Source organism: Mixophyes fleayi, chromosome 12 (assembly GCF_038048845.1).
Source record: "Mixophyes fleayi isolate aMixFle1 chromosome 12, aMixFle1.hap1, whole genome shotgun sequence".
Classification (NCBI taxonomy): Eukaryota; Metazoa; Chordata; class Amphibia; order Anura; family Limnodynastidae; genus Mixophyes; species Mixophyes fleayi.
The window spans coordinates 4,862,022-4,885,136 of NC_134413.1; the positions used below are offsets into that span (position 1 = coordinate 4,862,022).

A 23,115-nucleotide genomic window follows, 5' to 3' on the forward strand; every position below is an offset into this window, starting at 1 on the left:
TGAAGCTGCTGTCACACTGATACAGGAAGCTACAGACTGAGAGTTATATAGTGGAAGGAGCAGGGTCCCCAGCAGCACAGAGTAGTGATGTGAGGCTGCTGTCACACTGATACAGGAAGTCACAGACTGAGAGTTATATAATGGAAGGAGCAGGGTCCCCAGCAGCACAGAGTAGTGATGTGAGGCTGCTGTCACACGGATACAGGAAGTCACAGACTGAGAGTTATATAGTGCAAGGAGCAGGGTCCCCAGCAGCAGAGTGTTGAGAGTCTCCTGTTGAAGATTGTGATGTCAGATGCAATCCTATATGTAACAACATCCAACCCTCTTGTATATACAATGACTTCTGCACATACGGTTTATTTAACAACTGTTATAATTTATAGTTGAGCTTTGCTTTCCCTTTAAAGCATTTAATGTCTTTTTACAAAGTACACAGGAAACTTTCTGCATTATGCTGTTCTCATTGAAATGTCTTACATGGTTCCCAAGACAGGGAACAAGATTCTGCATAATGACAAGAAGCCGTGGAGGCAACATTATGTGTCCGTCCCCCGGCGCTCAATCATCCCATCGCTCCTCACTCCTTCCAAATATTAGTCATGTCTCCAAACATCAGCCACATCCATGTGTGCGCGACTGGGGAATAACATAATCAGCGTGTCCCCGGCTCCGTTCATTTATCATGTCTGAGTATCCGAGCCAGATACTACAACGGCAGAGCGCACTTCCCCGTGATAAGATTCCTCTTTGTCGTCTCTTATCGAGGTGTAATTTGGGCGGACGGTTCCCCAGGAAGCCGCTTGATATTCTATTAACACTTCTCACCTAATCTTCACTTCTCCAACTTCTGTGGAATAAAATGTAATCAGACAGAAATATGTAAAAGTTTAATAAAAGTCCTGTTAGAAGAGACTTGGTGTATCCATTAGGGAGGGATCTGTGATTGAAGTTCTGGCTTCATGTTTTGCCCAAGTTGGCAGCCACTTTCAAGCGTGGTCAAACGGTTAGGGTGAGCAGTTTAAGGGAATATTGAACATTGGAAAGATGGTGGTTGAGCGGATACATTTCACTTGACGGTTCCTAAACCAATAGCCTAAGAAAGAGATGGATATAATGTTTTATTAGAGCCATGATTAAGAAATCAATTATCTTAAATTATGCACATGATTTTTTTGATACAAATATCATTTCATTGATCGTCTCCTTTTAAAGCAACGCTGCTCAAAATGTTCTGGGACAAACGTATTTTGTAATTATGTTTAGTTGGCCTAATTCAGCTACACGTCTATTTGCTAGATCCCGTATGTGTTCTCTCTTATTGATCAGCACATGTGTCCATACACATTGCCATTTTACCAGCTACTTAGTCGTTAGCCACAAATTGTAGCTTGTATTGGCCCAAAAGGATGACCAATGCCGATTATCATGTGAACGGGACACTGGGATGGCTGGTTAATCTGGTCAGACAATGACTGCAGTCACCTGTGGTAAAATCGCCACGTTTATCTTGTACAGTATATCATAGGTCACACGTCGCCTGCACACCGTGGTGTCATTTGATTTCCAGAGAGGTTCCGCAGGAGCTTCCCTGCGCAGATCTGGTGTCGGTTGTGCCACCGCAAGCTCCACCGAGTCCTGCTTGACGGCTGCAGAATAGGTGGCAGCTCATCCCCGACTGTCCTGGGGCACTGAGGGACTACAGTGTGGAGGGGCAGGACTGCGTCAAAGTTGTTGGTTCCCTGTTGTGTTTTTCACTGTCTGGGAGATGACCAGTCTGATGCATGTAATGACATAAGAGACTGGTTGGTGGCGCTTCCTGAGTTATACAAGGCGTCGGGACACCTGTAGGTGTGTTATAGCGATTCCTGACTGTCGCATATTACACTGCAGTTATTGAATAATTCCCCCATCGTGCTGCACGTTACATATGACCCGATTCTGTCATGGTCTACACTACAACTAGAACCTTAGGGAAACCCTACAGTCATTTATTCGCTAGTTACTAATACCTTTATCATACAGCGGTTTCTGCCCCTAACACGAGATGCGCTGCGGGCATCTATAAAAACCCTCGCCCCAGTGCAATATTTTTGTCATGCGCCAAATGATCTCAAGAGGTCTCTGACGCATCAAACTGATCTTTGGGGGTATTGGAAGTATTCTGATGGAAATGACTCGGGTAAAACTTCTCTAGAGCTGCCCACTTCCCAGGATCTCCCTTCCTCACCATGTTACACATTCAGACATCATGGTCCTCTACAGCGCTGTCTTCAAAAGCTTTTTTGACTACATATCCCTTATTTTGTGTTCTATTTTCTCCTTTTAAGTCTCAGCGCTATGATTTGTCCCAACAAATACATCCATTTATGTTTTTCTAGACCTAATCGGGTTACTGAATAAATGGCCCAAACCGACCAGCAAACCCAATTATACTCTCGTAATTATCCGATGTCAGTCGGGAATGGGGCTAATCTGGAGCATGACTGCAGGCGGACAGGGTGGACATTGTTTCACCACAATAATTCAGTATTTGCATTAACGTGACACAACAGTAATTCACCGTTGTCTTCTAGAGCGCATCTGCCTCCACTTTACAGGCTGTGTTCCTCCTCGGTACCACGTTTGTCCAGTTAATATTCAGATAGGAGTAGCCGGGTGCTCTCCATGCAGGAGACTTACGCTGTTTACCAGATTACTCTGCAATGTTGTTGAGGTGCTCTCATTTAATAAAAATGGATTTATGTCGTAAACCTTTCAGCTGTGGTCAAGTCTCGGGATGATACTGAAATACGCCTGGCGACAGCCGTTGTAATAAAAACAAAGTAAATCAAATCTTCATTAACCTATTGACACAAGGAATCTGCAACCAAAGGGTTAACAAGGACTACCCTGCGAATTAGGGGTATTCTTAATATCGCCAGAAACAATATTACAAATATTTTCACTTGTGTTTTTTTTTTTTTTTTATCTCTTCATTTTGAAAATGTACCCTTATAATGTAATACCTAGATTATGCATGGCGATCCTAAATGTCTATGTCAGTGGTGAGTGTGTTGTTACTGCAGGAATGTCGCTCGCTTAGACTGGTTTCCCGAAGAATATTGTCTTCCTGATGTTCCATGGTGGAACTATAAATCCCAGCATGCCCCTGGGAAGCACAGGTGGTCTATCTCTAGCTTAAATCATGACCAACTGCAGCAGTCTGTGGTTTCCAGATCTCCTATCCCATGAGTGCTTGACTTATTCAAAATAATCCCCATGTGCTACTGTGATGAGATCCAGAAAACGTGCACTGTTTCGGGATCTTTGAAAACACTGATAAGTCATTATTATCCTGACTGGGCACTGACTGACGAGGTATTTATGATGTGAGACAGATCCACACCTTATGTACTAGTTATGTTTGCATTAACTGTTCTGGACAGAACTTCCTGTGAGAGCTGGCAGCTGATGATGTCACAGGATGTGTCTCAGGCGCACACTGAGCATGCTCCCGCCAGTACGTGGGCCGCCCATACTACCTGACACACTGTAAATATCACATGTTTAGTCACATGACACCCGATTAAGTTGCCAGTGTACACTTATGTTCTGGAACCCAGGTGACGTCACTGGGGGTCTCCCCCTTACTATGCTGAGGTGCAGGGGAGGCTCCTGATTAGGGAATATATCAAATGCATAAATTAAATACTAAATATAATGTCTAAGACTGCGTGTCACTCACAGGGACATAGTTTTTCTGGGTGGCAGACTCGCACATCCATGATGTCACGCATGTGCAGTCACAGCATACTGTACATTAAACAAACAAAATCCATGGGGGGGAGGATAACTAAATTAAATTATGGGGTAATTTTAGAAGTAAACTTATGGTCTATAAAATAAGACGTTTACATGACCTGAACTATCCGTAGTACATTCCCCATAGTAGACTGTGAAATAAAAGTTATTCCCAGTGAAAGCTGCACCTCCTACCTGTGGACATTAAGGTGTAAAATCCCCCTCAGTCAGGAAGGGGTTAATGTACGAGGGACAGGTCCTGTTTAATGAGCCCTATTGGCAACATCCACAAAAAAAAAAGAACGTTTGCTTCCAAATACGAAGCAAAATGTATCTAAGAAAGAATCTCTCAGACGTGCGGTTACCTGTTATTCAGCATAGTTTATATACCGTACATAGCAGCATTGTAATGCTGATAAACCCGCTGTGCTACATTCAGCAGAGGAAGTGTAGAACTAGAAGTACCAGCAAACCCTTTGATTGTCTGGAGCTACATTTGGCAACTTGTAAGGAATGTTGCCAAATGTAATCTTTGCTACACGCTAATAGTGTATTGTACCAGTAGGGGGCAGTAGAATGACACGCAAATGAGTTCAGGCTCTAAAATCCCTTCTTGATTATTGTACCCGGTATTTCCTGATGTATGTGTGTGTATAGTGTCTGTATGTATAGATTTATATTATTATACTTAGGATTTCAAACCAAGAAAACACATTTTCATTTTTTATTTATTTTTTTAACTACAGAACTACTTTTGGTTAAAGCAGAGAACTTTATCCTGACAGATATGTAATATGTGAGTCCATTAAAACTGTTATTTTATATGTCCTATAAGCCTTTACACATTCCTGATGTGTTTACGACTTTATTGTTTGCATTTATTTGTGATATTGTGATAAGGAGATTTGCCTTTTGACTCTTATTCCAGGTGTTTGTTTATCCTTTATATAGTTAGTTATTATTCCAGTTTTATATCAGAACTAAGACTCAACAAGTTAGCAATAGGCGTTTGTGCATTCGTTTAACCCTTGCTGGTCATAGCTGATGACTATCCGTTATTGACGATCAGTAAAAAAGTAATTTATTCTGTCTAAAAAATACAAAAAAACATTCAATTATAGATAATTTTATATTTGATGCCTTTTCAATCCATTTTCTGATGTACAGTAAAGTGGAAGGAACATTTTGTTTTTATGATTCTTCTATTTGTCGGGAGATTATTAGCAGATACTGGTGTAATTACTGTGTTGGTTATCTGACCGGTGAATAATCAATCACGTGTGATAGCCCATAATTACTTTCTATTGAAAAAGGATATTTGTTATGTACAGAAGCCACATTCGGACTGATTATAATGTAAATATCACTGTACCCTCATGTCCTGCAGATATATGATATTATTTGGTAATTGGTCTCATTCTGTTCTATAAAAGTGAACTTCTGCAGTCTTTTTGGACTTCTAGTGAAAAAATGGGCTATTTCCTAATGGGATAGTGCTCATTTTGTATCTTTATTATCAAATCAAAAGAGCGATGTCTGGTTGGCAGAAGCCTTTAAGTTTACCCGTTACCTGTAAGCGTGCGGATATATCTGTTTTGCATCAATTATTTACACCTACATTACAACCTGGGCCAATTCCTGCAAGACGTCTCGTGCATTAATGCTCTGCTTGTGTTTATCTCTATTCTGTAGCCAGAAATCCGGTATTTGTGGGTGCTAAAACTGCGTCAGGCATCCGTTGCGCATTCTCAGTCCAGGATATGCTCTGAAACAACGGTGGTAAACAAGCGACCCTTCAGATTAGAGATCCATGATCTCCTGTAATTGTGGCCCCCTTCTGGGACCAAGGGCCACTGACTATTCCCCCCCGGATAATGCCATAAGCCAGAATTATATCCGATATGGTATTGTCCTTAGATGGACAAGTGGGACTACAAGGGGTTAAACCTTGGGATAGGATAATCCCAGAGTATACAGCTTCCAGATCGGAGTAGCTGAGACGTGTAACGAGGCGGGGAGGGAAGGGTTATAGGGAGAGTGGCAAGGAGGGGGGTGAGAGAAGAAGCCACGGAGATCTCCCACCCAATTGGCAGCCTCGCAGTGTATAATTTTCCTCAAATTGCTCACTGTGCTCAGGCTTTTGTTTTATAATTGATTTATAGTTTGAGCCACTTTTACCTCATCCCCTACTGTCCTGCACACGGTGCCAGCGAGCACATTACAGTGAGGGATGATAAATGGCCTCGCACTCCAGATGCTAATGCATCAGAAGTAACACTGGGTACGACACGAAGCTTCATTAACTGTGGTAGGCGGCCTCCCCGCGCAGTCACATCCTACGCTGCACAAAGTAATCAAACACTTCTGCACATCTAACAGGAGCGCGTCTTGTAATACCGTATATTAGGCCGGGGGAGGGGGGATAACCCCAGGCAGAGGAAAAAGTCATATAACGGATTCCTCTATGCTGTTGTGGACACATAGTGGAGGCAGCCATTTTGTGAGTGTTCACCACTGACATCACTAAGGCGCTTAGTGAGGCACAAAGTGCAGGTCGGCCATTTTGTGGTCTAGTCCAATATTGAGATAAAGTGCATCGGTTACCTTGGAATCGGTGACATCAGTGAGGCGCTTCATGAGGTAGAAAGTGAAGTTCAGCCATCTTGTGGGCTAAACCAATATTCAGACACAGCCTATCAGATCCCTAGGATTCGGTGACATCACTGAGGGGCCTTTGGCTCCAATTAGGTTACATTCTTTTGAATATTGGTTTCGATCTCAAAATGGCTGTCTCTTCTGTGTGCATGGCGGTTCTTTAGATCCGTGTATAGAAGTGGCCCATGTCTGCTTCACAACTATAGAGCAGACATCTGTAGGGCTTTCAGCACAGTCTAATATTGTATCTTCTAAAAAAAAAAAATGCTTTATAGTCGGTAGGAAAAGAAACAAAGAAACTTGGAACAATCCTTTCAACATTTCGGTGTCCGCCTCAGTGTGAAATTGAAAATTAAAATTTCTGAGGGGGGGGGGGAAAAACCATCAGAAACATTTGTTTAGAGAGCGTAAGCCGAAACGCCTAATTAATTCTTGCTTCCTCCCTGACATGTATAAATGATGGCTGCTGCTTGTCCATCGCGTCCACCTTATATTGTTAAATTTGCGCTGCCTGTGAGTTCCCGTCTCAGAATACGGAGACGCAGATTAATGGAAGCTGCTGGGCACAACAAATTAAGTTGACATTGATATATGGGAACATGATAGCACGATGATCCCTGTGAAACATCTCTGGGCCAACTGCTGCTTCGTTTGGCTCTTGTTAGGAAGCTAAATTATGAAATTTTGCGTTCTGGATTCTGACGGTTTCTCTCTCTCTTTCATCCCTCTCACCGTTCCCGTATCCTCAGACCCATCCAAATGCCAGCAAGCTGCCCCTGAAGGACGCCTTCACTTTCGACGACTACAGGTTGGTGCTGTCCCTTTGTTTTGTAGATTTGTAGTAAGATCCTGACGTGGTTTGAGCCTCTGTTTGCTGTCGTTAGGATTTATAATGAGTCACGCGTGCCGTAGCATTTACATAACTGCTTAATAGCTGCTGATTCCTAAGGAATAAATAGTAAGGTAGCTCTTCCTTGCGCCAGGGCGACTCTTTCATGAACCGCACGCAGCGACAAAAGCGTTTCCTCTAACATGTTAATGTATCAATTATCTGCTAGTACCTAACATATTGGAGTGCGCCCATAAACGTGTCGTAAGTGTAGTCGTTATTCCTACAAACTGCGTTATTTTAATACTGGAAAGTAGTCTCTTGCAGTTATATTAGCGTTATAGAGCAGAAACGGTGCACAAATCCACTTTTACATTTTACTATGTGGGTGTCGCTCATTGGGGTGATCGTAAAAGCCCAATTAATCGTTATTGTTTATAACGCACCAATCCTATTGCGCAGAGAATATTAAATCATTTCTGTCAGTCACTGCTCTATTGAAGTTTACAGTCCCTGACACACAATGCTAACCACTGTGCCACCATGCTGTCCTAAATTAATTAATTGCAAAGCAGCATCATTGGCCAACACCGGACCCCCTGAATTCTGTCACGTTTGGATACGTTCCTCGTACAGAAGTGGTGTTTGTTCCAGCCCTGTTGGAGGTGATGGCCGGGGCATAGCCCTCGATGCTGTAATCAGTGGTATGTTGGCCTTTCACACTGGAGAATAATTTATTGCATCTATATATTATATTGCAGGTGTAAAGCAACAAATTCATTTAGTAACTTATATTTCCTGGTTTATTATCAGCTGTCCTGAGCTTTTTTTCTGAGTCCCAGCTTTTCCCTGTCCACGAGCTACTGATAATATCGTTCAGATGATGAGTTGAGTTTTATTTTCTGGGTGCAGATGGGCCGTGTCGTCCGTCATGACGCGGCAGAACCAGATCCCTACGGAGGACGGGTCACGTGTCACCTTGGCGCTGATCCCTCTGTGGGACATGTGTAATCACACCAACGGCCTGGTAAGTGACACGCGGCGTGGTACATTTAGCAGGAAGATACCCCTCCCCAATTACCCCACAGTCGGCCTCCGTCGGTCAGGAGACGCTCCCCACTTGTTATGTGAGTGGTGGTCCGTCAGCTGGTCAGTGGTAGGAATCGCTGTCCGTCTCCCGCAGTGATAATGTGACCCCGGTGGTCTCTGATAACAGGTTTAATGGTTATGGATAATTCATGGTGCAGGTGTGTTAGTAATCAGCCCTGCACAGAGCATGGTCAGTCGGGGAACAGATCTTATGTAGGTGCGGTTAGTGGTGGACGGACATACGGTGTCCATTTACCAGAATAGAAGAAAAATGATTCAACACTAGTAAAGAATTTTCCTATGTGTGGTGTGGATACTGTGGGTCTCTTGCGGTGTTTCTGGAGTGGATAGTGTCGATCCCTTGCGGGTGCTTCTGGAGTGGATACTGTGGGTCCCTTGCGGGTGCTTCTGGAGTGGATACTGTGGGTCCCTTGCGGGTGCTTCTGGAGTGGATAGTGTGGGTCCCTTGCGGGTGTTTCTGGAGTGGATAGTGTCGATCCCTTGCGGGTGCTTCTGGAGTGGATACTGTGGGTCCCTTGCGGGTGTTTCTGGAGTGGATAGTGTCGATCCCTTGCGGGTGCTTCTGGAGTGGATACTGTGGGTCCCTTGCGGGTGCTTCTGGAGTGGATACTGTGGGTCCCTTGCGGGTGCTTCTGGAGTGGATACTGTGGGTCCCTTGCGGGTGCTTCTGGAGTGGATACTGTGGGGCCCTGTGTATGTGTTTCTGGAGTGGATACTGTGGGGCCCTGTGTATGTGTTTCTGGACTGGATACTGTGGGTCCCTTGCGGGTGCTTCTGGAGTGGATAGTGTGGGTCCCTTGCGGGTGCTTCTGGAGTGGATAGTGTCGATCCCTTGCGGGTGCTTCTGGAGTAGATACTGTGGGTCCCTTGCGGGTGCTTCTGGAGTGGATACTGTGGGTCCCTTGCGGGTGCTTCTGGAGTGGATACTGTGGGGCCCTGTGTATGTGTTTCTGGAGTGGATACTGTGGGTCCCTTGCGGGTGCTTCTGGAGTGGATACTGTGAGGCCCTGTGTATGTGTTTCTGGAGTGGATACTGTGGGTCCCTTGCGGGTGCTTCTGGAGTGGATACTGTGGGTCCCTTGCGGGTGCTTCTGGAGTGGATACTGTGGGGCCCTTGCGGGTGCTTCTGGAGTGGATACTGTGGGTCCCTTGCGGGTGCTTCTGGAGTGGATACTGTGGGTCCCCTGCGGGTGCTTCTGGAGTGGATACTGTGGGTCCCCTGCGGGTGCTTCTGGAGTGGATACTGTGGGTCCCCTGCGGGTGCTTCTGGAGTGGATACTGTGGGTCCCTTGCGGGTGCTTCTGGAGTGGATACTGTGAGGCCCTGTGTATGTGTTTCTGGAGTGGATACTGTGGGTCCCTTGCGGGTGCTTCTGGAGTGGATACCGTGGGCCCTGTGTGGGTGCTTCTGGAAAGGATACCGTGGGTCCCTTGCGGGTGCTTCTGGAGTGGATACTGTGGGTCCCTTGTGGGTGCTTCTGGAGTGGATACCGTGGGCCCTGTGTGGGTGCTTCTGGAGTGGATACTGTGGGCCCGGTGTATGTGTTTTCAGAGCAGGTCTTTGGTGTGTGGGGTAGATATGGACCTATAACAATAGGACAAATCACACTGAATCTCGTTATACTTTTCTTATAATACAATAAAATAGCTCTCTGTGCCCAGCACTGCCCCACACTATATATCAGGTACATATTAATAAATATATTCATGAGCCGGCCTCTGCCCCCTGCCAGACCGTTGACGGTTGTACAGAACGGCCCCACAAAGCAGGTGGTGGGTGAGGATCCAGTTTTTCCTTCTCTAAATACAAAGTGTTTGTGATTCCCAAGAGGGTTCATAAAATATTCAGCTCCAAACCTGTCACGTCAGGTGGAACAGAGTCACACGTTGAATGATTTTCATTAATGTTTTATGCCATCTAAAGAGACAATCTTGCTTCAGGTAAAATAGTGTCTAATGAGTTGAAATCTTTATTCATTACTTTTCCCTCTGCTTAGATAACTACGGGTTATAATCTAGAAGATGACCGTTGTGAGTGCGTGGCGTTGCAGGAATTTAAGGCTGGAGAACAGGTAAGAGCTGTGGACTTAGAGACATATTGTAAGTTAGTAGCTGTAGGGCGTTATGTGAGGTCTTCACAGTCTGCATAATTACTGCTGCGTTCTGTAGGAATGGCCAATATTCAGATGTATCTATTTATAAACCGCTTCATCAAATTCTCCTTTACATGGAAATATTATAAATCAGTCGATGTGATTTAATAAAATGTTTATAAGTAAAGTGCAGCTGGTCGTCCCTACGGGAAGATATATTGTGTCTTAAAAACTTCAAATGCCAATATTTCTGGTTTTCTGCATGGATTATAAATATTGGGATTATGGCTTTAAGTAGGCAGCTTATATTTAATATTTTCAAATGAATAAATGTTTGCAGACGCCTGGTGCCGTTCCCGTGCTGCCCGGCCAGTAGATCTATAAAATTTGAGTCCATTTTTTTTTCTTTTTTTTTCTTTCTGGCCCCCAATGTCAGTGTTAGGGGAGGTCACCATCGGTTCTCCGCTATGGAATATGTTGGCACTATATAAATAAATTATGAGGCCACTAAAACTATTCCATCCTGTGTAAGACCTGATAACGACTTGTATGCATCATCTAACTGTATGAGTGTGCAGGGGAGGGAGGGGGGGAGATGTCAGACTATCCCCCTTAGTGAGGATGTCTTTCCCCCTCCTAAGGATGACAACACCAAGTCACGCGTTATGTACGTGTGTAATTCACCTGCGCAAATCTGTTATACTCGGCGACCGTTGCCCCAAATCTCCCCAAGTTGAACCTAATCTCCACAATCTGTCCCCCTTCTTTAAATGTGTGTTGTACCCTCTTGAAAACATAACATATCATCGGGCAGAAATAAACATTTAAAAATGTACAACTTTTTCCTTGGCCCCTGTAACTATAAAGGTCTTTGTACGACGAGTGGAAATGTATCTTTTTTGCAAAAATACATTTACATTATATGCCCATAAAATAAATGAAAAAAAAAAAAAATATATATATATATATATATATATATATATATATATATATATTCTACTATGCTAGCAAAGTAGACCCCTGTCTGTCCTAAAAGGATATACACTGTAGTTGTGTAGACTAAGGAATAAAAAAGTAATTACCAGTGAAGCTGCCATCACTAACGTGTGACAACCAGTCGGCTCATGAATTAATAATAATATTTTAGAACCTGCAGAGATGTATAAGGTGCAGACACACTGGAGCTATAGGGGATATATCTGCAGATTAATGCACAATGGGCAGCTGCTATCTCCCCGTACGTGTGTCTGAGCGGAGGGTATTTCAGTGCCATCTATGGAGTGAATCGTCCAGCCGCTCACACATAAACCACACAATAACTTTTATGGGGTGGGAGGCAGATAATTGTTATTTTGCTATCACAGTTGGATAAACAGAACAGCGGGAGCTCTCGTTTCAGTCCAGGAAACATGCGAGGGAGAGAATTTGGTGCCTTTTTAGTACTGTGGTTTTTATTGTGAATTTGTCCTCTTCTCTCTCCCTGTCCAAACCCAGATTTACATTTTCTATGGCACTCGGTCAAACGCTGAATTTGTGATCCACAACGGATTCTTCTTCGAGAACAACGCTCATGACCGGGTGAAGATAAAACTGGGCGTCAGTAAGAGCGACAGGCTGTACGCCATGAAGGCCGAAGTCTTGGCGCGAGCCGGCATCCCTACGTAAGTAGAACGTGCAGTCGTCAGAGCTTACAATCTAAAAATCCTCTAGGTAATGCCGACGAAGAAGAGATTCCGCTTAGTTTATATTTGTGAACACATTAGGAACGGATTATTCCCACTTCCCAGGATTGAGGAATAAAATGAAGAGATGGCGCACCTTTGGGATCTGTATCAAGTGCATGAAGCGTATTAATGCTGTTACCAGTCCCTGATGTAATTAGCATAGAGAGGATTCCAGAACTCTTAAATGTGATATAAAAGGTGTATATGTAACCAGTGGTATCTGTCATGCATGCAATGTTATCTTCACTCAATGGGAAGCGGTTAGGTGGATCCGCGTGTTGTATATCTCATGTTTTCCGGAGATTGTTCTTTCAGGTAGGAACATTTGCATGTTGCACAGACTTCTACTGAACTATATCTTCCCCTTTAGCCTTAAGCAGATCAATCTATAGCAATATGTCTACAGTATGTGGGAATAAAGAATGTAATCACCGCGCTGGCTGACTTGTGTGCAGCTACGTGGCTCTATGGACCAGGTATATTATACCTCCGACACCTCCTTCCCACGGTTCCTCCTCTTTTATTTTGTCTGGCTCGTGCCGATTTAACGGTACTCCTGCTGGCTACACACCCTGCGACATCGCAGTATGTGTAGTGCAATTAGCCCCACGTCGCGGCATGCTCAGCCTCATAAACAGCGGCCATGTCCAGTGATCACAACCGATCAGATTATTATAGGGCGTGTTGGTAAATTTAGTGGAAAGATGACCACAGATTATTGCTATTAGTCTGTGAGTGCGATTGTCTTCCGACCGCACTAACAGACCCGAGAGGCTCCTACACATCAGAGGCAGAATTATGTGGGCTGAACCAATAGTCCAGCGTAATGCTGCCTACTATTAATGACATCACTGAGGCCTCGTGCCCAGTGGTATAATTACCTTGGTGCCAGAGGTAACACCCCACAACAGGGTTCAGTGGGCAAAGGAATCCAGGTCTAGAGAGCCTGGTAGTCCAGTTCTAGATCTGGGAACTATTCGGAGTGGTAGCCAGCAGCAGGTAGGAGGGGGGATAGCTGAGGGCATGGTGTAAGCGGGGAGAGGTCCTCTAATACTGGAGCCAACAGATCCCTCCGCACCAGCCTCAGTGACGTCACTAATTCCTGGCTGCACAGTGTCTCCGTTATGTGATTGGTTCCTGATAAGTTAATAGGCTGCATTGATTGGTTCCGCCCACGGTGCAGGTGAAGGTCATAGGTGCACTTAAAAGAAAGTTGTCCACTTTAAGCTCCACGTTCCTTCCGTGATATAACTGGCCCATTCTCTCAGCATCCGCTCTGAGCTCACAGCTGTACAAACCATCCAGCGCTCCTCAGCTGGAGCAAGTTATATCAACCCCAAGAGCTCGCCCTGGTAGACCCGCTAAACCCCTGCATAATATACTTGTCAGATCAATGTAAACCATAAACTGCTTTACATGACAGGAGAGCACTATGGATATTCTGGGTAATGCAGGGACTTTTCCCTGATGAGAGTAATAAGGAAGTTTGCTGGTTAGTTGTCTGGTGATGACGTGTGATGATATTAAACATTGCTATGTATTATATATATTATCTGCTTAATCTTGATAGTAGTTTAGTGTTTTACTTGGATGTTTCTCCGCTTTATGATGCTGCTAATTAACCCTGTAAAAGATTTCTAAAGCCGTTATAGTCCATGATTTGCATTTACTCCCTGTAGCTCCTCGTGTCACCTCTGTCTGTCCACAGATCTAGCGTGTTCGCCTTACACGTCACCGAGCCACCAATATCCGCTCAGCTTCTGGCCTTCCTGAGAGTCTTCTGCATGAGCGAGGGTGAGACCTTTATACATACACAGATCCCTGCAGCTGAGGTTAAAGTTGGGGTGCCAGACCGTTCTATATTCCCGTGGTCACCAATAGCTGTTTGTCAGACAATCGGTCCATTGCTGGAGTCAGCACTGAGAACACCATTAATGGGGAAACTCTATGTCAATGCTTTACCTATAGCTTACTAAAGGGGCACTCTGCCTTTATGCAAACAGTTCTTCCGGCAGCTTTGAAATAAGCTAACGTTCCCGTGGGTTGATGTTGGGAGAACACCTTGAACTGTAACGTAATATCTCTCCCTTATTCCCATCCGATCTCCTTAAATGTTTCTTTGTTATATAGCTGGGGGGAGGGGGAACTTTAAAAAGTAATTTTTAAAAAAAATGTAACAAGTGTAATTTGAAAATATTTGGATGAGCAAGAAATAGTAAAATAAGTTGTTTTTGCACCGTAGAGCCAAACTCCCTTTTCCAGCCAAGGGAATGCTGGTAGTTGTAGTACAACAGCTTAAGAGACCACTTTTTTTTTCTAAGCATTTTATGAGTGCTGTGTAAGAGATTTCTGCTGGTTATCACAAGACTGATTTTTCCTTTTGCTTTTTCTACAGAGGAACTGAAAGAACACTTAATCGGAGACCATGCCATCGATAAGATCTTCACCCTGGGGAATAGCGAGTTTCCGGTGAGCTGGGAGAACGAGATCAAGCTGTGGACGTTCCTCGAGGCGAGAGCTTCCCTGCTGCTGAAAACCTACAGAACCACAGTGGAGGTAACCGTACAGTGTATAACGAGTGTCACGATAGACAGCAACTCTTACATCTTGTTGTCGCTCTCCGATATAATATAATAATCCTTGTCCTATATACTCTGCCTTGTCTCAAAACACTTTAGTTCTGACAGGTTCCTGAAGCTTTTTTATATATGATGATTTTTATAAAACAACTTTAGTTTTCAGTTTTATGTTGGACTAACCCGAATTTACGGACCATTAACCCCCTTAGTAATTTGCTGCTGTTTAAGTTGCGTTCTCATGGGCTGTTTAACATTCACCTGTAATATATAGGCTTGTGCATGTCAGTTATTCACGTGCTGTCAAATATCAGCAACAATGTTTTTGAGTTTTCAACAGACTATTTCAGGCAGAAAGCCTATTTCTCAAGCATTGAGTTATTCTACTATAATTTTATTTAGGCAACATCATTTTTAATAGAATTACACTTTCACTCTGAAACGGAGCTTTGAAAAAATGAAAATATTTGACTTTCTTTATCGATTTTTGATATTTTAATTTCTTTGCGTCTAATTTTAGGATGATAAACAGATTCTGGAGCAAGGAGACCTCTCGCTTCATGCAGCAATGGTCGTCAAGCTGCGTCTCGTGGAGAAGGAAATTTTGGAGAAAGCCGTAAAAAGTGCTTCCGATAACCGCAAAATGTACACCAAACGCCACGAGGACGGCGATCCGCTCCCAAAATACGAGGAGAGCAACATTGCGTTTCTGGAGAACACTGCAACAGACACCAAACTTCCCCTTGTCCTGAGAAACCTTGAAGATGACGAGACCGAACCGGAGCAACTAAAAATTCAAGAGGCTCTGACCATCTCCGAGGTCACTGAAAACGGTTATGTCAACGGGAAAGACTCTCTGTTTAATGGGACCAAATCCGAAAGCGAGAACGCCCTCGCGGAGGACGACGGAACCGAAAATGCCAAATAATGTCTTGCAGAAAGCACCGACGAGGCAAAAGTGCAATTGTGAACTACTTTTGACTTTTAAAGAGATTTTAAAAAGCAGAGGTGTGAGACGGTGCATTTGCGTTGCTGTGTTCGCTCCCTAACTTTTCTGCGGCTAGACGTGTTGCTACTCTCATTTTTTTTCCTAGAATTTAAATGTGTAGCGCAGGATTAGGGCAACCTTATACATACCAGCCGAGCTACGTACCACGTCACCCTCATCCATTTGCTCTGTAAAGATATTGGAAATTATATGCAGCTGGGAGTATATATATATATATATATATGTATATTTCCTGACTTTTTGTTTGAGAGAGCATTCTAGATTTGCCGTTGTCCCACTTACATTTTGTTTGGATTTTCAAGTCGAAGCTAAGTAAAACGTGGTAGGAGGCAGATTATCAGAAATCAGTGGATTCTAGTCTTCAGCTGAAATAATTTATTTATTAGGCAGTCCACCAGAGTTCACTTTGTATCTTTTTGTACTCGAGCTTTGATAAACCATTCTTAACAGGTTTGTTTAAGAAAACAATCGACCCCCTTTTTTGAAGGCAAGGGATTGAGGCTGTTAGTTAAAGATAATATATATATATATATGTGTGTAAATATATATTTTAAGACAAGTCAATCACATTAACCCGTACAGCTCGGTCACTGCTAGTTCGGAGGGTTACGGGTCCACACACAGCTTTAATCATTCAGTGTTGAAAGGCTGACAGTTGTTAGATACACCTCCGAAACTATAAGTATTAAACTGTTTCAGAAAAAGTTGCTTCTCTGGTTTTCACAGTAGCTAGAAAATTTCATAGCTACGTTTTTGTTTTTGTTTTGTTTTTTTTCTGAATTCATCATTAAAGACAAAACTGACTGATTTGTGGTGTCTTATTTTTCTTTCTTTGAAAGGCTAAAGCTGCACAGTACTGCAGACATTATTTAGACTGAACCGGAATTCTTAAAAATGATGTCAATTCAGTGACATAGTGGCTCATGGCTCATTGTGCCTTGTGCCTCCTTGGTACCCAGTGACTCCGTACAAATCGATACTCAGGAATTTTGAAGCAGGCCAAACAGTGGCTGTGGCTGCTTACTCTCAGTGGACGATGACATGTGGGATATATTTACTAAACTACGGGTTTGAAAAAGTGGAGATGTTACCTATAGCAACCAATCAGATTCTAGCTGTCATTTTCTAGAATGACATCACTGAGAATGCAGCCTATCCAGTCACTAGGAACCAGTGACATCACTAAGAGTGCAGCCTATCCAGTCACTAGGAACCAGTGACATCACTGAGAGTGCAGCCTATTCAGTCACTAGGAACCAGTGACTTCACTGAGAGTGCAGCCTATCCAGTCACTAGGAACCAGTGACTTCACTGAGAGTGCAGCCTATCCAGTCACTAGGAACCAGTGACATCACTGAGAATGCAGCCTATCCAGTCACTAGGAGCCAGTGACATCACTGAGAATGCAGCCTGTCCAGTCACTAGGAACCAGTGACATCACTGAGAATGCAGCCTATCCAGTCAGTAGGAGCCAGTGACATCACTGAGAGTGCAGCCTATCCAGTCACTAGGAACCAGTGACATAACTGAGAGTGCAGCCTATCCAGTCACTAGGAGCCAGTGACATCACTGAGAATGCAGCCTGTCCAGTCACAATGAACCAGTGACATCACTGAGAATGCAGCCTATCCAGTCACTAGGAGCCAGTGACATCACTGAGAGTGCAGCCTATCCAGTCACTAGGAGCCAGTGACATCACTGAGAGTGCAGCCTATCCAGTCACTAGGAGCCAGTGACATCACTGAGAGTGCAGCCTATCCAGTCACTAGGAGCCAGTGACATCACTGAGAGTGCAGCCTATCCAGTCACTAGGAGCCAGTGACATCACTGAGAATGCAGCCTGTCCAGTCACTAGGAACCAGTGACATCACTGAGAATGCAGCCTATCCAGTCACTAGGAGCCAGTGACATCACTGAGAGTGCAGCCTGTCCAGTCACTAGGAACCAGTGACATCACTGAGAGTGCAGCCTATCCAGTCACTAGGAGCCAGTGACATCACTAAGAGTGCAGCCTATCCAGTCACTAGGAGCCAGTGACATCACTGAGAATGCAGCCTGTCCAGTCACTAGGAACCAATATAACACATAGGGGTTTATTTACTAAACTGTGGGTTTGAAAAAGTGGCGATGTTGCCTATAGCAACCAATCAGATTCTAGCTGTCATTTTCTTGAATGCACTAAATAAATGACAGCTAGAATCTGGTTGCTATAGGCAACATCTCCACTTTTTCAAACCCGCAGTTTAGTAAATATACCCTGTGGTCTTATTCTTGATTGGATGACTCAGATTGGCTCTGTCCGTTGTTTAAGCAACATCAGTATTTTCAGGTAGATTTTGCATCAACTTTCCACTCATTTATCATGGGGTACACTGACTTTTAAGAAAAAATATTCCTGCCTGCTGCAGATTTTCTAACGAGCAACCTGGAAACGCTGTCAGAATTCATTGTATTTAAAATCTATCAATTATTGGCTAGAATAACATATCATCTTGATTGTACTGATGTTCGTAGGTGCTGTTTTGGAAAATCAAACATTAATAAGATATCGGGATTAAAAGCCAAATGAACGTTTAACCTGTGTCCTGCCTTCTTGTAGGCTTTCTTTAAATTACATGTTGATGAGGGCTCGAGATCATGTGACACCAATCTTAGGAGATCATGTGACACTAATCTTAGGAGATCATCAATTAATAATAATAATCATGTGACACTAGTGTGCTGAGAGCTGGCAGACTTCCCACAGTAAAGATGTCACAGGGTGTTTCCCCGGAGTGCGGTGAGTATCCTCCCGCCAGTACATGGACTCGTACACGCCTCCTGTCAATACAGAAATCCTTCTTCTTAATAGCAAAAACATGGTGTGAGGGCAATGACACTTATTTCAGACACTTGAGTTGCCAAAATTAGAACCAGGAGCGTATGCGTGCATCAAATAGATAGGGTCGTGGTCGGGAATTGAACTCATGACCCTTGCGTTGTGAGGTAACAATGCTAACCACTGTGCAGTAAGAGTATCTGCAATTAATCACAGATACTGGCGATGTGCAGAGGTGAGTGTCCCTTTAATCCCTTTCCTTCCGAGCACAGAATGTTTTCTGTACGATTTTTGGACACTTCTTGTAAATTGTCAAAACTTCCAGAGCGGTTCTATTACTTGGTCATTAGTTTTATACCTGTGGTGGCGATGACAGTTCAGTTGGTTAATAAAGGTCACGTTGTTACTGATTCCGGCTTCAGTCCCCAGCGCGGAGAGGATAACGTGGAGCCAGAGATTGTCGCTGCCACTGGGTACACGTCACTCCGGGGGCTGCTGTCACAAAAAATGGTGCTGGAAGTACAGAGAACAAGTGGGAAGGATGAGGGACTCGGCCACAAGAAATGCAAATTAGGAACAAAATTACATATCCTATCTGCAATAAACTGAAAATGTGAATTCTATGAGAATGTTACATTACATGTCCTTAATATCTATTTGGAGAGATTTGCCACCAAAAGATATGTGAATTTGGCTGCTGTGTACTAATCCCCATTAAACCATTATATCTGGTATTTGACATTAAAGTATAATGGTTTGCAGAATAGTGACAGCTAGTTTTGGACATTCTGTAAACTATATACAGTAACAGGAGCCATTCTGAGGTCGTCACTTAAGTTACCTGCCTGAAATTGCCTGTTAGAAACTCAGACACTGTTTTTGTCGTTAGATTTCTTGTGAATAACTGACCTTTCTATAGCAGCAATGTTAACCTTGCAATTAGACCGCGGGCTGCACTGTACGAGCATAACTCCGCCTTTGAAGTTGCCAGACGACATTTGCTTATAGCATAGGCCGTTATGTTATGCACAAACCTGACCGATCCTCTTTGAATTGTGTTGCTAAATACTGGCCTTCACATGAAGAGCTCTTCAAACCATCCTTTAAAGATTTTAGACCACAAGCTTGGGGGGGGAGGGGGGGTGTCAGAGAACAAGTGGGAAGGATGGTCACTCGGGCCTAGAAAAAAACCAGCTCCAGGGAAAATACTGACAAGTCATTACCCTTGTAGGATGGTGCACAAAAAATACAGCATAAACATTGGAGAAGAAGAGAGAGGAAAACAGGAATAAAAAGAGGATGCATTAAGAAAGAAGTGGGAATAGTGAGGGTTTGATAGAATTAGTTGCTCTCTTCCCTCTCCAATTCCTTGTGCAAACTACACCTACTCCTTACATTGTTTGTGTATTTTACTTAGCACATTATTCCGCCACCCTCCAAATTATCACCTTTCTTGTGACTTGTGATTTTTCCAGCTCCATCCTACAGACCCTTTACCTAGGCATATAGGTAACCTGAGTAATCCATCCTACAGACCCTTTACCTAGGCATATATGTAACCAGAGGAATCCATCTACAAGACACCATGCACAGAGCTGGAAAATAAGGATTTTGAATTAAGTGGATAATCCTGGGACTGTTCTAGGAAAACTGGGAAACCTGAGAGATCTGACCTAGGTGGATTCAAGACCGGATTATAACCCCTAATTACAGGGCAAGTACAAACCGATATTATCCTATCTCGATTCTGCTCCTGTCCTATTAATAGTACTTGTCATTGATCTAAAAGCTGCCCGCCCAAGGCTGCAAATATTCCCAATTGGAAACTCCACCTGCCCAGGTACAAACATGCCCATTTTGACGGTTGAAAATCAGGACAGTTGTCAGGTATGCCAGGAAAGCTCATAACTGACACCAACTGCAGAAATTCAGTTAAAAACACAGGATGAGACTTGTGTGTGCACAGCAGTACTGAGCAACGTGGCTGAGAGTTGTCACTAACCCTAATCACAAATGTGACACAAACATATATCAAAATATATATACAAAATATGTCATTTAAGATCTTGCAACAATAAAAAACTGACAATGCAACATAAAGGCTGCACTGCAATCAACAATCTTCCTCGATTAGTTATATATTATAATAACACCACGCCGTCATGTGTACACATGCATAAAGGACCAAGGTCAGTTATTAAACTGATAAATCTCCGTATAACAATGATGAACAGAGCTGCAGGCTATGTTAGCTGTGCGGATAATGACAACTTGTTGATTAGTGAGTTGTAAATATGTGAATAGACAAATACAACGGTTTAGAAGATTGTATCTCTGTGTACTCATACCTGCAATGTTGCCCAATTAAAATCATTACGATGCAGGGCACAATTTACTGAAATAACTTATGAAACTTGAAATAGGACTTCAACCTGAAATTGCCTTGGTAAGTCTCAGAAACACACTCTTAATGCCATTTGACACAAAGATTGTGAAAAACTAAATCTCCTTAGCGATATCTGTAGCCAGGAAAACAATCGGTTTAGTCAATCAGGTTTTTTTTCTATGGTTACAGATTTCTAAAGAAGATAATTTTTTCACAATCTATCTGTTGGCAACTGCGTGTTTTTCTGGGTCTTTAACAGGCAATTTCGGGCAGAAGTGCTATATCAAGTGGCAGGAGCTATACCAGTAAGTTGTGGTACCCATCCTAATGATTTTAGGAAGGCAACATCATTGTTGAGTGAATGCAGCCTTTTAAGTTCACAAAGGTGTACCCTATCTTTTCCCTAAAAGCAAACCCCTATATATTAACTGATTTGCTGAGGTTAACACTTTACAGATAATCCAGACCCCATGATTAGTAATCGTACTCTTCCATCTTTTGAAGAAATGTCTATGTTTGCCAGCTGGCCCTGAATATTTCAATATTAAAATGATCTATGTCTGCTCGGCTGATTACAATAGAAGTAGCTGTAAATATCAAACATAAGTAGTGCCGTGTGCTGTGAGATTTCCGTTACCTTTGTTTCTAATCTGGCTCTCTCAATTCTGGGCTCCCGGCTGTGATAAAGTGGGGGCTTTGATAATAGTAGATTGTTCATTACAAAACATATCTCTCTGTCTAAAGTCACAAATTGACTCCGGCGTGGAAGCTTTATTGAAAATTCTCAGTAATTTCAAGTAATGACCAGTTCTTACAGAAGAACAAACACTTGAGAAAAGGTCATTTTTATAAGCAGCAAAAATTGTTCTCCCTTTTATTTTTTATTTTTTTTACAAAGAGCTGTCAACCTTCACTTTAATTAATATGAAAAGTATATTCGGCTTTGCAGTGGCTTCAATTGCTGTAGTGCTGGGAGACCGGACTTCCCGTGACATTTTTAATGAAAAAATGCAAATCGTATTTGGAAACAGTATTAATATAGGTGTTCATTAACTAATGCTAAATTGTAAAGTACACACCTGTGAGCGAATATCTGCCACCTAAGTAATTGTCAAATAAGTATGCGGTAATGGGTACTTAGACTGCAAATACCGCCAGCTATCAACACAATACAATTCTATGGAGTTAACTTTGTCAAACTCCATTTAATGCACTTGGACTAATCAGAAAATAATGAACTAGTTTTTTTTTATTGGCTTTTGGAACAGGTCTGCTAAATGGTGCTTTCTGGATGTTTAATAGCCATTCCAATTATCCTTATCCATTAATTGTTTGTTACTTTGTTCTTTTAAAGAGTGCATGCTCTGCGGCGAGCGCATCTGCGCCGGATAGATTAAAGTGAACCAATCAGCTGCACACATTGGGTATAATGAATCTCTTGCGGACGCTGTTATGATGATGACTATCGGTAGAACATGACCCTTATAGCCGAAAGTACTTCTATCAATGGTGTCCCTGCTATATTATATAAACTTGCGTCCGTCTTTTTTATTGATATTTCCATCTGGCAGGAAAGATGATTCCCATTTCATTTTCAAAGGGAAAAAAAACCACTAGTTGTATTTCATGGAATTTAGTTTGTATTTTGTATTTGTGATGGGATGAAATTACTTTTTGCTTTGAAAATGTGACCTTCACATATCTTGAGAACTGTGCAGACACTATTCTCGTTCGTGCATACGACACTTCATTATATTATTATATTGTGTACAAATAGGATAATGTGACTCTCGCAGTTACACTAACACGGTTAATCCGCAGCTCTGCGCCACATCTGCAACTTGCGCATACGCACTTGTTGCACCTGACGTAACGCTGGCGCAGAGGCTAGAGATGTACAGTTGTAAATTTAAATATTTTAATGAATATGGTATAAGTCCTCTATGTACTTTCGTGGTGCTTTCAAGCAACACGGTTTCCTCTTATCCATCTACTTAAAGTCCTAGTTTGCCTCTGTTTAAGGCTACACACCACGAAACAGCAGATACATTTTATATGCTTTTCTGAACTTGATTATTTTACATCGACAAGTGACCATCACGCAGGGCATAATATTTTGGGAGGCCCCTCCCA

At 42.9% G+C, this 23,115-nt stretch overlaps 1 protein-coding gene across 1 annotated transcript in view; it reads left to right on the top strand.

Moving 5' to 3' along the window:
* SETD3 (SET domain containing 3, actin N3(tau)-histidine methyltransferase) overlaps positions 1-16,585 on the top strand; it is a 33,180-nt gene extending 16,595 nt beyond the window's left edge. The window contains exons 8-14 of the mRNA XM_075192245.1: positions 7,188-7,246; positions 8,180-8,294; positions 10,374-10,448; positions 11,964-12,130; positions 13,902-13,987; positions 14,589-14,749; positions 15,290-16,585. Of these exons, the coding sequence (XP_075048346.1) occupies positions 7,188-7,246; positions 8,180-8,294; positions 10,374-10,448; positions 11,964-12,130; positions 13,902-13,987; positions 14,589-14,749; positions 15,290-15,697 (1,071 nt within the window). The 3' untranslated portion in view covers positions 15,698-16,585. The remainder of the gene's footprint in view (positions 1-7,187; positions 7,247-8,179; positions 8,295-10,373; positions 10,449-11,963; positions 12,131-13,901; positions 13,988-14,588; positions 14,750-15,289) is intronic.
* The last annotated feature ends 6,530 nt before the right edge of the window (positions 16,586-23,115 follow it).